This window comes from Dunckerocampus dactyliophorus, chromosome 13 (assembly GCF_027744805.1).
Source record: "Dunckerocampus dactyliophorus isolate RoL2022-P2 chromosome 13, RoL_Ddac_1.1, whole genome shotgun sequence".
NCBI classification, from domain to species: domain Eukaryota; kingdom Metazoa; phylum Chordata; class Actinopteri; order Syngnathiformes; family Syngnathidae; genus Dunckerocampus; species Dunckerocampus dactyliophorus.
Genome location: NC_072831.1, coordinates 11,428,822 through 11,447,549, shown reverse-complemented (window position 1 = coordinate 11,447,549; position 18,728 = coordinate 11,428,822). Strand labels below are relative to the sequence as shown.

General features: G+C 40.8%; 1 protein-coding gene across 3 annotated transcripts in view; it reads right to left on the bottom strand.

The window, feature by feature from the left end:
* Nucleotides 1-18,728, bottom strand: part of LOC129192314 (formin-like) — a 72,138-nt gene that overhangs the window by 40,678 nt on the left and 12,732 nt on the right. The window contains exons 2-6 of one of the 3 annotated variants that reach the window (XM_054796211.1): nucleotides 16,621-18,645; nucleotides 16,382-16,502; nucleotides 15,087-15,148; nucleotides 11,851-12,515; nucleotides 6,960-7,101 (exon numbers count right to left, since the gene is read on the bottom strand). In XM_054796211.1, coding sequence (XP_054652186.1) covers nucleotides 6,960-7,101; nucleotides 11,851-12,515; nucleotides 15,087-15,148; nucleotides 16,382-16,502; nucleotides 16,621-18,129 — 2,499 coding nt within the window. In that variant the 5' untranslated portion in view covers nucleotides 18,130-18,645. Of the gene's footprint in view, nucleotides 1-6,959; nucleotides 7,102-11,850; nucleotides 12,516-15,086; nucleotides 15,149-16,381; nucleotides 16,503-16,620; nucleotides 18,723-18,728 lie in introns of those variants that run through there. The other 2 variants (XM_054796210.1, XM_054796208.1) reach the window with 2 other exon arrangements.

Genomic DNA, 18,728 nt, shown 5'->3' with positions numbered 1-18,728 from the left:
CCATTTGTTTAAATAATACACTGTACAACTTCAATACATCAAAGAACGACAAACTAGTCAACATCAATCAGCTGTTTAGCACAGGCAGTGTCTTTTTAGCACCTTTTATATGGCCGCAATGCGCCTACTCAGTTGTGCAGCTTTTCCCACAAATCATGTTACTTACAAGTACAAATGGGGCATCTTTTAAATGGGAAATACACATACAGCTAGAAGCATTGTTACAAGAAAGAAATAATCAACCAAACACACATTTCCAAAGATTTTGTTTGGTAAGGCCAAAAATCTTCAACAGCAATTCCTAAATAAAACATTTGCAAATGACAGATGAAGAGTAAGACAGCTTGTCCAAGTTAGTCTAAGCACCCTGGGACTCATCTCCGAACAAGAAGACTTTATCTACCACAATTGCCATGATCTATCACTGTGACGTAAAGACCTGGGAACATGTGCACATGCATGGAAACCCATTGTCAAAATTACATCAACTTTACCCGGGAAAAGCACCTCCTCCATTTCACCAGAGAACACATGGGAGATCTCATCAAAAAATATCAAGTGGCAGTGAAAGTACAAAGGCATTAGTGGCACCATAAAAGGACAGTCTAGAAGAGCAAGGCAACAAGAAGCAGGGCTTTTATAACAAACTATAAATTCACAGGATTTTTATTTGTGCCTACACATGGTCACAATTACTTATGAGTGAATTAGCCGTAAAGCCAGAGAGAGTTTTGGCATGGTAAGGCCCCACTCTAAAAGTTAATGTGTCAGGCTTCTTCATTAGGCATTATGGTGTTGTCGGCTACTGGGCTGTACAGTGGGAGCTGGCGAGCACAAGCCTTAGAAGTGGGTATTACATTACAGGGCGTTAGTGGGTGCCATGCTGCTTCCAGCTCTATTACCTAGATGACTGGGGATCTCCCACTCTGGGGACATGGGACGGCTGAGCACCAGGCTTTCCTCAACACCTCTAATTAACAACTTTAGACGGGCCACACTTAAAGGAGCCTAGGAGCCGCTCCCTCTCACTGTGGCTGCAGAAACTTGCCAATTAGCCCAAACAAGTTAAGTTAATGAGAAAAGACAAGTGATGCTAGATGTTTGGTCTCATGCAAAGAAGCTAAGCTAATGGCGGTGAGCTGTGCCATGCTGATGCTAAGACAGGTAAACATCAAAAGTGAACGGCTCCCTCCTGTGGGATAAAGGAGAAATGTTCATCTGGCAGTGAGACACTCAGGTAAAACCAAATAGGATAAGAGGAGTAATGCAAATGCGCTATTAAAGCCAAATAAGACAAGACCTCTGGCAAGGTTTTGTCAACTGTCAAATCAATAGGTTAAATGCTTTGACTGTTCATCCACTGGTCACTCAGGACAAAGTGCCCTCTAAAAAATAAAAATGTACCTCTTTTTGGCTATTAATAACGACAACAATTCAAAACTATGCATATTTTTGCCATATACAGGGCAGACCTGAGGATGTAATTGTTCATCAACAAAACCTTGACTAAAGGCTCTGACTACCTATGTACATGTAATTTCTTAGTTTTATTCCATTTTAAGGCAGGAATAACAAATAATAACAAATAAGGCCTATCGGGAGCCTGAAAAAGCTACCACAACTGGCTTTGTTGTGCGTAGAGGTTAACGAGTACACCGGTATCTGTATCTGTTCACCCATATAAATGATCTGTATCCATATCTATACTCAGAGTGGGCGGGGCATAAACCAGAAGTGGGCATGGCTTAAACAAAAACGGGTGGGGCTTAAATCGGTGCATTATTTTAAGTCTGAAATTGACATGGATTGATCAGAAATTGCTATATTTATTGTTTATTATTCAGCTATATGTGTACTGTGTATGCGTGTAAGCAATCTGTAAGACTTTATTATTTTTTAATGATCTGTGTGAAGTTGGTGATTCATGCAAACATCCAGTGATGGCACACAGGGAAATAATCTGTCAGCCTTGTTCACTGTATTTTTCCCAAAAGCACCACATTCGGTAGTACGAGCAAAGTTTTCCAACTGACTTTTTTTCACCAGCCAAATTAGAAGCAAAAAAACAAAAAAAAACACTGGCAGTGACTGATGCAACACGAGCCGTGCACAGCTCTGTCTTGTCAAATGCACCGCGTACGTTAAGAAACAAGTTTAAAAATGCAACGTTCATACTGCAATGTATTGAGAGGGGTGTAATATTTTACCACTTTTATGTATATAACGTAGTAACAATCAGTACTTTTCAGCATGATAGCCATACAGGCAGAATGTTTGATGCAGCTCTTGTACTGTGCAGGTGTACCTAATTTTGTGGCCTTTTAATGCAGGTCACCACTGTCTGTGTACTGCCAACTGAAAATGAGCAAAATTAGTATATTGAAGGTAGCACACACCTGTTTTATGGTGACTTCATGCAATAGGACAAAAATACATTTCCAGGAAAAAAGTGGTCATGCTACCCCAATTGAGTTGTTGTGTCAGTGTCAGCATGGGCGTCAGCTGTATTACATGGATGAGACATGATATTAGATTAGATTACCTTCACACGCATGTAGTCAGCAATGGCATGTGTGACATGATATAGTGAAAAAAGTTTTCCTCCCATTCCGTGTGGAAGTGGTAAGTTTTTGCCTTTTTACTTTGTCCATCTTCCCCACTTGCTATGCTAGCGACGGCCATAACTTACAGTATGTCCCTGCAGTGATCCTGTGAGCTGCGCAAAGTGGTATAAACAAATAATAATAGGAGTCTAACGGTGACTTTAGGGCTGTTATTTCATGTCTACAGGACTCTAACAATGTTGGAAACTGGATTTCAAACATCTTAAACAGGTTTTCTATTCTCTATTAATGCAAATATTCCATTTATTAATATCATCATATCATGTCTGGAGGAAGTTAACTGTAAAACACGAGGGACGACTGTATAGTGAGAAAGTACATGTACAATGCCGTGCACATTATCTTTATCAGCGCACACTTACATAGAGCCCAGAAAACATCATGAATGTTAGATGATGACGTCAACCCCCCAGCTACCAAATCCACAGATAGATTACAACCCTGTGGAAAAGACAGTTAATGCCAAATTAAAAGACACCTTCCTTGGCAGGGGTAAAGTGTGAGAAGAAGCAGGTGGTTGATGTTACTCACAGTTGGATAAGTAAAGCATTTTTAGTTTGTACGTCTGAACAGTTCAGTGGTGACTGTGCCTGACTATCTGTCTGTTATCACCCAGGCAGCAATAATAACCGCAATCATAAACTCAACAAACCCGAATCTCACCCACTGGTGTGTTCATCTTACACCCACTCTCCTGACTTCAAATATGCCTTTAATAAATGCACCATGACTGCACATAACTCATTCCAATGAAGCTGCGTGTGAGCTGTGTGTAAGGGGAGCTGTATTCCATAAAGTTGATACAAGTTTGGTTTATATGGGTGGAGGAAATTGCCATTTTGTTTGACTTTGTTCAACATCACAATCAAAACCGCACTGACATACAAAGCCTCTGCTCTCTCCTCCTTCCCAATCCTATAGGTGCACTGCGTGTGGAGTGAAGCCACATGCCTGCAATTACGCCACAGTCCAGTCCGCTCTGGCAAAAAAGCCTGTCTCTGCTCGTGTCGTCTCCTCTGCTTTGATATGCTAATCAGCACAGAGAAAACGGCTACAGAGTAAACAAGCACTTTGATTTTTCTGTGGCACACATGATAAACATTAACTCAGTCATGTAGGCATCAGCTACATCCCCCCAACGTTAAACTTCTAGTGTGTGGAGTTGTTGGCGATATATGCATAATGTACAAATACATTCCATTCCCTTCCATTCATCTCCTCTTGACTACATTGAGGCCCAGGGCTGTGGGGTTAGCATGATCTGGCAACACTTTCGGAGCAAGTGCATAATGCTTGAGGATAAGGTACCAAGACACACATTCAAGTGCAAACACACACATTGGCGGAGGTGAAAACAAAAACCCATACAAATGGCGACTCAATACGGGATCTCACAAAAGTGAGTGCGTGCCTCATATTTTAGCAACCATTTTTCTTACAGTATCCTTAGATGGAAGGACAGTGAAGGTGTGCAAGGTTTCTTACATCCACCAGCTCTGTGATGTCATTGTGGAGGTGTGGAAGAGGAGGACCTCAATTTGATTTTATTTTTTTTTACTATTTTTACTATTAAATTCAGAGAATTTCAGAGTTTTTTTATCTCAACTCAACCGGTCAAGACAGACAGCCGCCTCACCTAGCATATGTGGGGTTCCCTTGGTTTCTCTCTTCATTTATGAGGCTTGTGATCATAGAACTACCTCATGAATAAAGTGCCTTGAGAAAACGGTTGTGATTTGGCGCTATACAATAAAATTGAATTGAATTGATTCCAGTAAGAACCTGTGCAGCTCTGGTGAATTCCATGCCCAGGAGGATTGCAAGATAATAATGGTGCTCACACTAAATATTGACTCCAACACACACCTTCAAGAACAAGATATTGTGAGCCAGGCCCTCTCTTAAGTCTAACATCAGTGACCTCTGATGTAAGAAATTGCTACACACACACTCTACCCAAAACATCTACCCAAAACACTGAAACCTTTACAATAACACTTGAGAGTAAATATAATTACCTGCAGTGCATAGATATGAACTCTATCTGATTAAACAAATAGTATTTTATAGTGTACTGTATATACTAGTAATATATACTATTACAGTAACAGTCTATATTCTGCAAATAAATATTCATAACGTGAATATTCAATGTGAGGTAAACATAAAAAAAAGTATGTAACATTAATCCCATTTAGCAAAAAGTGCTTGGACACTGAGTCAGCTTGTCACTTCATAATATAGCCATTTACTCCAAATAGTGCTCATCCACACATCCACACTGCTTTTTCTGCGGGTTGGCCTTTCAGAATAAACCTTTAGGAAGGGTGTGTTTTCAAAAGAAATAGGAGATATTTTTCAGGGTAGGAACTAATAAGCTGCATTAAAGGCCGGTATTATTAAATAAAGTATATTTATAAATGTATCAATCAAAGCTCTAGAAGGAGCCCATGAAAAGTGGAGCTGAAAATGAGCATCATGGGGCCTAATGTGTTTTTTTTTTTTTTTTTTTTTAATTGTTGCAAAAATACAGGATGTTCCGGCAAAGTTTCCATGAGTGGGGTCAAACGTCTTCTAAGATGATGTCAGCACAGACAGGAGACAGTTAGGAGTGTTTTTGTCTGCTTGCGGCTGTCTGACTTGGATCAAATGCTTTTGCCACTGTAGAGTGACCAGACTAAATGAGCACGAACACACACACACACACACACAGTGGCCCTGTGGACCAGTGTGGAGCCTTGACAAATTGATCAGAATAGGGGATGTGTATGGATTTAGAGGGGACAGTCTGCACGGCCGCCACAGCCAGGACCACAAGGCGGCCAACATGCTGACAAAGTGATGGCTGCAGCAGACTTGCAGAATTGCAACATTTGACAAGATGTTTAAAGCATCAGGTGGTTAGGTGAAGGGTAAAGACAGTTGAACCTCTCAAGATGAACCCCTCCCGGGATGGCACAACTCAGAATTTGAGCCAAATATTTTGGGGAAAAAATGCCTTTGAAGTCACACAGAACCTCAGTGTTCATGCATAATGTCATGTGAGATAATCATTCAAGTTTTATTGCTTTTATGTCTTATTATTGACAGCAGTTGACTTATTTTTACACTTGTATAACTGTTAAGAATAGCGATGAGGCTAATAGTTGATAAATCGTTTGTTAAGAATTTGCTGAATTGTGTGGAATTGATTGTTGATTAATTACGTCTTGAGATAATTGAAGCAAAATGGGGTGCACCACTAAATGCAACCAGCACCGCTGTTAATTGAGTCTCAACTAGACTGTGGTCTAATGTCAGGAAAGACCTCCTGTCAACTTCTCCTGGAAGCATTATTCGGCTCAATAAGACACATTGAAATAGAAATTCAGAACCTTCAGCATACCTGTATGTTCCAGTGCTTTGGAATTATATGTTCCAAAGCAGTGTAGATTATCTATTCATCAGTGCTAATGAGACATTTTCTCAAAATCTGACCATGCAACTACTATTTTTTTCAGCCTGGATTATTGGGACATGTCCTGTTATGTTGGTAACTTTAAATGAGTATCTGTGTGTGCAATGATGATGCATATGTGTGTGCATATAATATGTTGGTTATGTTGGTTAAAAGGACAAGAAGGTTTTAAGGTTTTAATACTTTCAATATGCAGAAATATACAAGTGTTGAAAATTTCAGGATAAAGAATGAAGGGTTGGGGGTAATGTCCAGTTCGGCCCACAACCTAAAGAAGGCTTTGAGTTTTGGCCCCGTGCGATTGAGTTTGACACCACTGACTTAAATCATTGAATAAAGGTTTTAGGATGGCAACAGTTTCACACTGGGACAGATTAATTAGATTTTTTCCTATGGTAAAATTGCTTTGAAATCCACACACATTGAGGGTCCACCAGTGTTCCAGAACAAATTGTGTTGGGGCATAAGGTTCCGCTATAAAACCTTACATTGTTTTTTTGATTAATTTGTGCAATTACTTAGTATTAATAATGTTATAATGCTATTGTTCTTTATTTTAAAAAAGCAACACTTTGATACTGTATTTTATAGTCTAGCACAATGAATAAACAAAGGAGGGAACTTATAAATTTTAATCCTGTGTAAGCCAGAGTTAAACAATTATATGCAAACAACAGCCTGGAGGAGGGCTATTTACTTCTGTTATATTGTATGTTGGGTTAATGCTATCTTTAATTTATAACAAGGGCCTTGTTTAAACAATGCAACATACAAGATCATACAAATAACCCCTTCAGGATGCTGCAGTGAGAAAGATGTGAAAATGTGATATTTCAAGGAATAAGAGAGACAGCTAAAAGGTAAGAAAGTAAATCTACCTTTTTTGTTTTGACTTTCTTCTCATATGTGTCTGACAAAGGTTTTTTCATTGGCTGGAGCGTGGCTTTGGAGAAAAGTTCTTCAAACTCTTTAGTATCAATGACGTCCGGCTCCTCCAGACAGCCCCACAATGTGTTGTTGCTGGAAAGAAAACAGCTTTGTGTTAGTGTTTGATGTATTTTCACAGAAGAACAAATCAACTTCAGGAGTAAGACCAAAACACTGAGGGTCTCTTTTAGAGAGCTTAAAAGTGCTGTGTTTGTTTAATCAATCCACTTGTTTTTCCATTTTCACTGTCACAAAACCAGGCTGGATTCTGTCCCTTAAAAAAAGCACTGTTTATGCGCCAGGTGATAAAAATAGCCAAACATTGATACAAGCTTGTTTGTGTCCTCAGGGAATGAATTCAGAAGTTGCTGAGTAACATGGGTAATAAAAACAAACAGCAGTAGAACCAAGAAAGATGTTTAAAGTCAAGAGGATGTTTAACACGCTGTTGTTACCAACATATCAATCATCTGCTTTCCCTTAAAGGAAAACTGCACTTTTTGGAATTTTGCCCTTGATCCACAATCCTTATGAAAGACATGAACACACGTCTTTCTTTTTTCTGTGCATTCTAAAAATAGTGAACAAAAAAAACTCACGATTTGATGCGATTACGAGTCCTGCGATGCGATGATAAAACGATTATCAATCTTTTTTTGTGATCAATAGTTTGTCAATTTGTTCGTGCATAATTTTTTTCGATACATAATATTTTTTTACTCAATGTGTACTACTAAAACAAAGCATATTTGGAATGATCCACAATTAAAATAAACATGAAACAGATTAATTTACTTCCATTATCTTTAAACAATTGGAAGGTTACACCTCTTTCCCATTGCACAGAACCAACAGGAAAATTAAAGTGCACCAGTAGCAGCATGTATAATATTAACAAACTTCAGCATAATCTGAGTAACCAACATAACAAATGTGCCCTTATTCACAAATAAATAATAGACTTCACTCCTCCTTATCATGGTGGAGGGTTTTGAGTGCCCGAGTGATCATAGGAGCTACTGTATGTTGTCTGGGGCTATATGCCCCTGGTAGAGTCTCCCAAGGCAAACAGGTCCTAGGTGACGGGCCAGACCAAGAGTGATTCAGAAGACCTTCTGAATAAACCCAAGAGGAGGGACCACACCTCGCCCGGACCTGGATTACTGGGGCCTCACCCTGGAGCCAGGCCTGGGGGAGAGGCTCGCAGGCGAGAGCCTGGTGGTCGTGCCTTCACCCGTAGGGCCCAGCCCGAAGAAGCCACATGGGATCTCCCCCCTGTAAAGCCACCACCTACGGGGGCAAGCACAAGGGTCGGGCGCATGTGTTTTGGTTGGAATTTCACTTCTCTGGTGGGGAGAGCCCGAACTTGTGCGAGAGGTTGAGACCCTCCGACTAGATAGAGTCGGACTCACCTCGACCCACAGTTTGGGTTCTGGAACCAAACTCCTCAAGGGAGGCTGGACCTTGTTCTACTCTGGAGTTGCTGCAGGGAAGAGGCAGCGAGCTGATGTGGGCTTATTAATAGCCCCCTGGCTCCGTGCCTCTGTGTTGGAGTCATCCCTGGTGAATGAGAAGGTCATTTGCCTACGCCTTCGGGTTGGGGAAAGCCAGTTCAGAGTATCCAGCCTTCTTGGAGCCCATCAGAGGGGTGCTGGAGAGCACCCCAACTGGTGACTGGAAGACTTCAACGCCCATGTGGGTGATGACAGTGTGACCTAGAAGGGCGTGATTGGGAGGAACGGCCTCCCCGATCTGAACGCGTGCGGTGTGATGTTGTTGGACTTCTGTGTGAACCACAGTTTGTCCATAACAAACACCATGTTCAAACATAAGGATGTCCACAAGTGCACTTGGTCTATGATCAACTTTGTAGTCGGATCATCAGACCTGCGTCCGCATGTTCTGGGCACACGGGTGAAGAGATGGGCTGAGCTGTCAAGCTATCCCAAGGTGGCCGGTGCCAGTCGTGGCGGCAAGCCTCAAACCCGATAGTGGACACCAGAGGTCACAGCTGCCGTCAAGCTGAAGAAGGAGTCCTATCGGGCATGGATGGCTTGTGGGGCTTCTGAAGCAACTGATAGGTACCGCCAAGCCAAGCGGCATTTTGAGGCCCTTCTCAATCCCAATGACATACCTTCCATAGAGGAAGCAGAGTCTGAGGACACGAACAGCGCGCTACTACGTGCCATTCGGTCCTTATACAACCGGAGCAGGAGCCTGGTTCATATTGTCAGCAGTAAGTGCAGTGCAGTGTGAAATAACGTTGCGATGGGATGTTGTATCTGGGTTCCAAAGTGCGCAACAAAGCATGAAAGCACTGCTTCTTAATAATCGAGTACGGCCACAAATCCTTTGCAATCAAAGTTGCGATTGACTTTGTGATTCGCTTTGCCTTTTCCGAGTTGGGTGTAAAATTATTTATCACCTACTCGATGGTTCTCTGGTTGGCAGCAACTTCAGCTGGCTGTTTTTCCTCCTGGTTCAGGTGGAAACGAGCTATGTGGTTTCTCATATTTGTCATGTTCCCAAAATATTCTAAGCTCATATGACAAAGCTTGCATATGGCTGGCTCTTGTCCAGCTCATTTTTACCTTCAACTACGTGAAAGCCAAGTGCTTTAAGATGCTTGCTTTAAATCCAGCGGGTCGGGGTCGGAGTTTACGCTCAGCCATTCTGGTAGCGTCTTACACTTAAATGCACCACCATAAACTGTCCGGGCGGCACTTCCGCTTATCCCCCTTTTTGTTCCGTTTTTTTTGTTCCATCAGCATTGATTATTGACATTTATGAATCAATTAATAATCATCAATGTCTGCATCGCCATGCATCTAAGAATAGATTATTTCTCCCACCCATAGTTAATAATAATAATAACATGTCGCTGTAGCTTGGTTAATATGCACTTCACATTATATGTACTGTAAATGGAGCGTTGTTGGCGTGTTTTACATTTTTTTTCAGAAGGCTTTATAGGCGTAATAACTGTTTCCCATTACATGCATTCTTAGCTACTTCTTTTTAGCTGTTTTTATGTCTTTAAGACGCACAGAAAAAGAGAAAGTCATATGTGTTCATGTCTCACAGGATTGTAATATGTGTGATAACATTTGAAAAAATCCATATATAAAAATGAATATCCAAACATAAAATTAATTAATTTAATCATTGAGAGTTACTTTTTTAAAATTAATTGGTCCAGGAAATAAAGTTATACAGGCTATAAAGTTTGGAAATGTGAAAATAATATAGACAAACATGTTTAAACTCATTTACAGATATCCTGTCTTGGTGCTGACTTCGAAAATTCAAGAGAGCTAATGCCATATCAGATCAATGTCCTCAACTAAACACTTACTGTATCTCCGAGCAAAACATATTAAAACAAGGTGCTGGCTTGTCATGACTTCCACAATACGACTAACTGCTATTCAGTCAGAATCTGGGTCAAAGAAGTCCAGCTGACCAACTGTGAAGTCCAATTGCCAAAATTACAAAGTATTTCTTCTTTTCTTTTTATTGTTCCATCAGTTCTAAGACTCAATCCAATTAAGCGATTCTGCCCTTCAATTCAAAAGTGCAATATATCTAAAATTCCACAAGGCAGCTCCATAATTGAACAGATTAGGACTAAAATTTAATTCCAGTGTGGTTCTCTTTTGTTCAGCCACTTGCCAAGAAAGTGTGTCTGTTGTGTATTTCGGCACCTGGCAACATCCCAAACCCTCTTCAGAACATCATAGCATTTAACAATGACCACACAACTGATCCAGTTAAACTTAAAGCATTTAATGCCCCTTCACTCGACCTTTTACAGCTGCAGTGTCAGTCCTCCAGCTTTGGCCAGGACTGGTAAGAGAGTGTGCACCACAACTCAGCCCCCCCACCCCACCCCACTAATTCAGCCATGGAAATACAAGGTCATAAAGTTGAACGCCTGGCACTCATGAGGCAGCAACCACAGTAAATGGGCTGGATAATCCACTTACAAATACACAGTTTTAGGAGTAGAACAGAATGGTCCTGTGGTCAACACATCGGTGTGGATACAACTGCTCACTGGCCTGACTCCCACTTGACCAAGTTAAATGTACATGTAGAAATGCACTAATTATGTGACATGGACATTCCAATATATACTCCTGAAAACCATTAACATGTATCAGTATAAAGAGATAATCAGCAATATTTAGCATAAAGTCTAATGATGGTTAATGGATTTTATTTACATGTTGCTTTGTAAGAGTTACTCATATTTTCATATGGCATCATCAATGTTTTATAATACAATTTATGTTTTAAATTGCAGATTTTTGGGTAATGTGGCTTCACAACACTGAAACTATCACTGTAATGATATGAAACCTGCAAACATAGGGTGTGGCCTCGAAATATAATAAAATAAACCCTTGTTAGATATCATGTATTTTTGTTTGTGTACATTTCTTGAACAGTTACAAAAAAATGCATTTACTTTGGATGTACAGAATAATAGTGGATATGACGGGTTTGTATAACACTTTTTTGAGCACAGAAAAATAAAAATAAATAAATCTTATATAATATTATAGGACTTTTAAAATGTATATTTAATTTGGAATCACTTTTACTATATTTCTAATATCGATATACAAGAACAAGTATGTTTTATTACCGTAATGTGTATTTTTTTCATTGTATTCCTTTGGTTGGTACAAATCACATGGCCCCTATAGTCAGATTTGGTATATATTTTTCCCCATAAACGTCTACTACTTCTATTCATTTTGTGACTACAATGTTATTATTCCTGACAGCACTACTGCCTCCAAATTGTTGTTAAATAAGTTAAGAGGTGACACATACTTATCGTCATATATTTGTATCCTGGTCCAGTACAAAGGCTTCATGGGACAGGTTGGTTCAATAGCAGGCTTCCGTGGGGCCTTGTCCAACATATGACTGAGACTGAACCCCCCCATGGGTGGAGGAGGCGGGGGGCCGCAGCCTGGTGGAGGGGGTGGAGGAGGTGGGCCAGCTCCAGGTAGACCAGGAGGGGGAGGTGGTGGGGGCGGTGGAGGCCCCCCCCCGGCAAAAAAAGGTGGTTGTGGTGGTGCTCCCGTAATGCCTGGTAGAGGAGGAGGTGGAGGTGGTGGTGGTCCCCAGTGGCCTGGCAGGGGAGGGGGAGGTTGGTGTGGCCCTGCAGGCCCCGGGGCTGTTTTAACCCCCAGACTGAGTCCGATAGAGTCCAAGTTAAGTCTTTTTGGTATGTTCTGGCTGGGTGCTTGAATGCCTGCCTCACCCTCGGGGCTCTTGATGAAGGTCTCTCTGTCCGTCTGAATACCCACAGTGCGGCAGGTTCTGTATGTGGGGTCATCTGCAGTGGACACAGCCACGTCTCGGACCTCCCGGCGTTCCGGACTCGCATTGTAGGTCTTGTCTTTTTGCATCTTGGCAATGACTCCTTCAAGGTTTGATATTGACACCGCATGCTCGCCTCGAAGTTGGAAGATCTGAAGCTCAAAATCTGACTGTAAAAAAGCACAATAATTTATTGTATGACAAATACATTCCCCTTTACTGAATTGAATGGCATTGAATAGAAACCTGTTATTTGTGTATTGTAGGACAGAAAAAATGTAGCATGCTGCGGTTGACATTTCAAACAATAAATGACCAACCCAGACTAAGCAACGTATTGATTGGAAACAACAAGAAAATTGTTGAGCAATGAACCTTACACATGTTCCTTATTAACTTGTTCGCTTTGAAACGGCATTAGGCACGTTCCCACACTTTGTTGTGGGCTGCCAGTGGTACATGTTTCTCAGTGTCTGCGTCAGCCCATTAAAAGAGGACAAATTAAAGGCATTAAACAAACACACATAGCAATGTCTTCTGAGGTCACATTTTAATCAAGAAAATAACAAATGAATCAGTTCATAACTGGCTATGTGAAAGGGATAGTTTGGATTTTTTGACATGAAGTTGTATGACAACCCCATCAACATTGTACTACATTAACAGTGACTTACGGATTTTCGTGACGAGGAACATAGTTCTGCTCAGTTGCTGGGTCATTAAAGTAAAGAGTTTGGCTTCTCCAAACAATATGTGTTCAAAAGAGTCATAAAAATGCCTCCTTGAAAAAAATCAGGCCTCACAAATTTCAAAATTGTTATATTTGTCTCCCACCGTATCCCTGTACACTGTCGCCTCTCCATTCTTGTGTATGTAATGAAGACGCTCGCATCTTCTTCCGCGATGGAGCGCCGCGGCCATCTTGTTTACGTGTGTGTTCCACAGCGGTAGAAGATGTGAGCGTCTTCATCACATATACAAGAATGAAGAGGCGACAGTGCGCAGGGATACGGCGGGAGACAAATATAACGCCGAGCGATTTGTGAGGTCTGATTTTTTTCGAGGAAGCATTTTTATGATGCAAATGTATTGCTCTTTTGAAAGCATATTGTTTTGAGAAGCCAAACGCTTTACATAAATGACCCAGCAATTAAGCGGAACTACGTTCCTCGTCACGGAAATCCGACCAGAACTGGACTTGTGGGACCAAGTAGGGGGGTGAGTCACTGTTGATGTAGTACACTGCTGATGGGGATGTCATACAATTTCATGTCAAAAAATCCGAACTATTCCTTTAATGTCAAGTTACAGTAAGAACACGTGACATATAACAATTAAAAGTTTTTAATATAATCAAATATTATCATATATTGCAAGTTAATAAAATCAAGTTAAAGCACATATTTAAATCACATGTGTTTTCCATCCAATATACATCTACAATAAAAGAGCAAGTGCTCAAATGTGACACCGTTAGTTTATGATATCAAGTTGTAATAAACAACTTGCAGCAAGATCACTTTCTGTACACGTCTATTTCAATTGTTTAGGGAGTGCTTTTGTATTTTAATTTACTCTGCTTTTTTCACTTTTCCATTCTTACACTTATCCAGTGTCACAATAAGGCAGCCCTAATGTATGTAATGTAATAAACTTTCTAACTTAGCATGCAATAAGGGAAAGAGTGTCTCTGTGATTGTCACGGTGACACCAGAACCCCTACTATTTTTTAGCTTCACTCAATGATGGACATTTACCACACTGTCAGTTTTCATGTATCACAGTAGTGTATATCCATCTATTTTCAACACCGCATTTCCTCGTTAGAGTCACGAGTGAGCTGGAGCCTATCCCAGCTCACTTCGGACAAGAGGCAAGATACTCATCTCGACAAACAATCGTTCACACTCACATTCACACCTATGGACAAGTTAGAGTTCTCGAATAACCTAACATGCATGTTTTTGGAATGTGGGAGGACATTGGCGTACCTGAGGTAAACCCACACAAGAGATCAAATAAACTCTACAGAGTGACGTTCCAACCCAGATTCCTGACTGTGAAGTAGGTGTGCTAACCACTACCGTCCACCGTGCTGCCCACTGTTGTGTCACAATATAAATAACATAACCATCATATATGCGACATCATATATATGACTATTAGGTCCTGTCTCTTTACTTCAAAGATGTAGCATAATAAACATAGAACATATGAATATAAGTATAATGTAGAATCATGTGTCTGGAGCTGGAATAACTTCATTAGAAGACTAAAATGAAAGTTTTGTAGGAGTAGTAAGAGAAAATAGATTCATCTATGTGATTCAGTACAGATACATCACATTACTTAAAGCTCCTTATTGAATACATTATACAAATACAGTTTTGCTGGGTATACAAATGGCAAAAACAGAAGCCGACTTTCCAAAATGCTGAAAGACACAACTGCCCTCTAATGAACCAGTAGAGGTGGGTGTGTCGCTGTAATTCAACATTTCATGATGATTTAGCACCATCTTGTGTCCGCGACTGTTAACTACTATGTAAGCATATTCCCATTCTTAGTTATCTACCTTCTTCCACAGATGTTTACAGCTTATTCTGTTAACAGTTGTCATCTGCACAACATTAGAAATTTTAAACATGTCTGTCCATCATGGTGTCATGCAGTTACGGTGCTGCAGAATGCATTTTTCACAAAATGTTTCAGTGCTTTTTGCTACATTGACAATAACTTACATGCATTTGCTCCAAGTCTTCCTTGCACTCTCTCTTGAGTTGCAGAAGGGCAGCCTGGTGCTCTGAAAACAAGCAAACACATGTCACCTGTAATGTATGTTGACACAAATTCCTCTGCCGCACAAAAATCCCCTCACCATTATTGGTGTGGTTGAGTTAAAGCAACAGGGATTAATTGAACTCCAAGGATGTTGAATTTCTGGTTTGTACAAAATGAACAGATGTGTTTGATAAAACAAGTGATAAAATGCTACAGAGGTGGGTCACTTTCTTTATGAAAGGCTATGCTTAGCAACTAAACCGACCAGTTTTTAATTGTGCAGCTGGTAAGACTAATGAAAAAAAAACCAATTTGTCGAGCCAAACACACCCCAAAGATGAGCTGTCGACACTAATGTATTAAGCCAAGAATTTGATGAAACACAAACTTAATTTCCATAAAAATCTTAATTAATTTTTCAATATATATTCGGCATCAAACGGCGGTGGATTGCCTATACTGTTGTAAAAATGTGTTATTTATTATCCACATATACAGCTTTGTGATTAGTTCAAGGTTAGACCCTGTATGTGACACTTGCGTAAAAAGGTTCATCATAAGCAGTAAAATTTGATTGCATAGTATGTGATTTAACAATTTGTGGTTATTTTTTTCTCTCTGCTTGGCCATAATAATAAAAGATCCCATGAAAGAATGTGAATCATATTAACAAAAGTAGTACTGGTGTCATAGCAACCCTGGAAAGTTGCATCTACATAATTTATTGTCAATCTGTGGTGTGAGTACCACTGGTGGAACACCAGAGATAAACATATATACAATTATACACAGTGATATTACAGACATATACATATACATAACTGTAAAAATACTAATTTGTTAAAGATTAGATGGAATTGAATTCAAATGAAATTTTCCTTTGCTGAAATGTTTGTTTACCTCACTTCATGTGCCACGAGATGTTTTAATTAAGACATACTGTAATCATTTATTACGTTTCGTAAGGTGCATCAACCACCGTGTCTGCTAATTACATGTTTAAAAGATATAAATACAAATGCTGATTCATTTAGTTTTCTCTTGAAATCCATATGCTGTTGTCAAGACTGGCTTGATACAAGAGTCCTAAACCCAGCAATAAAGTACTTGTAAGGGCTCATTTCACAATAAACGGAATAAATAGATGTCAACGTAGGATATTCTGTGTTGTTTCCTCAAGTCCTGAACCACAGGATTCTCTGTTATCTCACCACAGTCAGCACTTCAACACAGAATAGAAGTGTCAGGTTCTTACCTGCCTCTGTGTACTTGAGTCCCACCTTTTCTTCCTCATCTTTGGATTTGGGTGGTGGCCAGACAGCCTGCAGACGTCCTGGAGTGCGGTCCTCACTGTCCGCAGGGGACGTGGCCTCTGTCTGCGATGACCAACAAACACAATGACCATGAAATATTGATGGACAAAGCTGGGATCATCTTTTTGGACCTTACTATGTGTTGGAGTGATTAAAAGGATAGAGGGCGGTGATAACATACGTTAGCTCCTGTGGGAACTTTTGGTTCCCTGCTGGCAGTTTTGGACGCTCTTTCGAAAATAGACCGTAGGCTTTCCTTGTCGTTCTTAATCTTCTTTCTTATTGCCTCCAGATCCACAGGATCTGTTTTGTCCTTCCTGATAGATTTTGGCCCAAAAATGTTCTTGAATGTTTCATAAGCCATCTCTGAGGTTTTCTTGACTTCTGGATGTGGGGGGTTTTCTCCTTCAATTTCTCCAGTTTCAGACTCCTTTTTGTTATGCTCTGAGTCCACTTCCTGCCCGTCACTTTTAACCTCATTGGGCTTGTCCGGGTTAAGGAGCTGGCTGATTCTCCCACTTTCAGAGAGAGGTTTTGTCTCTGGGTGTTTTTTGACAGGACCAACCGTCTTCTGCTCCGGGTGAAGCTTGGCTTTGTTCACCGTCTTCTTCAAACTGAGCAATGCCAGGTCAGCATCTTTCTCCCTCTGCTTGATCTCTGACACTGTCTCCCTCTCGTCCCCCAGTGCTCCTTTCTTCAGTACCAGCAGACCACTGAAGAGGGCTGGCATCTGAAAAGAAGGGGGTAACGAAAGAGATGTGTCCCTGGACTGGGATGCTGGTGATGGGTTGTCTACTTCCTGTGTCTTTGAAGATGTTGAATGCTGGGTTGTAAATTTGACACTTGGATGGAGATTATCAGATGACTTTTCCTCTACATCTGGATTTGCAGAGGAAGTGTGTGCTTCCTCCACATTTTGCTCACGGGTTCCAGATCTTTGTGTGTTATTTGGGTCTTCAACCGCCTGCTCTAAAATAGAGGATGCCTCTGTATTACTCCTTTTAACAATGGAGGGAACAGGCAAAGAACAATCTATGCCTTCATAGTCGTCACTTTCTCTTCTCTCCACGTGTGTGCGTGATGTTTCTGCTCTGTCAAACATTTCAGCTGTGTTCTCTTTGGAAACTGGGGAGGTCAGGACTGTCCTAAAGTCATTTCTTCGGCTGGACCCATCTGCAAATAAACATGATTCTAAAGGCGATCTCTTAAATCCATGTGTTCGAAACTCTGGCACGTGGAATTCTACCTCATGGCCATCTCCTTGTTCATCTCCATCACTATGGTCCATTAAATCATTCCCGTGATCAGTTAACCTTGGCTCTATGAAGCTGGCCAGCTTTTTTGACAGGCTGCTGCTTTTAAGCCCTGCCCTTTCCTCCTCATTTTCAGAGTCACTATACGTTTCCACTCTTGTAACCAGGACTAGATCTTGGTCCGCTGACCGTGTAAACACTCCTTTAACTGAATCCCTGTCAGTTCCTCCCAGAGACACATCCTCACTCCCTGTAAGAATTTTACATCCTTCACCAAGAAGACTCTCGCCATCCGAAATTTCTTTAAAAGATGTCAATACAGCCGACTGCACATCTGAAGGTGACTTCTCCCTAGTCAGTAGATTGCTAAAGACATTTAATAAGGAAGAAGTGGGCTTAGTCCCTTGAGCATCAGAAAGATTATTTGACCTGTCCATTCTCTTCCAAATATCACACTGGCATTACAAGAAAGGAAAAACAAATTATGTGGCCGCTTTGGCGAAGTGTCCTGTGAGTCCCTAATCTGCTCCTTTTCCACTTCAAAGACTGGATGGAAACAAAAGGTTGTATGGGCAAATCTCCTCTTTCCTTCCCCAAGACCACCAATAATAATGCTACTGTATATGTGTCACAGAAAGACGGCGTGCTGTTGATCGCATAAAGACTGCTATTTGCGTGTTAGTAGTTAAAGTTGCGACTGCACTCTATGAGAAAGTTCCCCATGTCGCTGCGAGATAAATCAATCTGTTCAATGGCTGGAATTATCCTGCTGTAATCTTCATAGAGCAGAGTTCACCTGACTTTCACAAAGCATTTCCTCCTATTCCCACAAGGTGAGGTGTATTTTCCATGTTGATGATGTTATCCTTATTATCCTTCTCTTAGTTCTGCCATAAAGTCCGGAAGCCATGACTGAGAATTTCCTCTGCTGCAAGTCTCTCTTCTTGAGCGATCTGTCATAGCGAAAAGAAACAGTCGTCTGTTGTGTGAGAAAAAAAAATCTACAGGTTGGAAAAAAAATGTCTCACTGGTATAC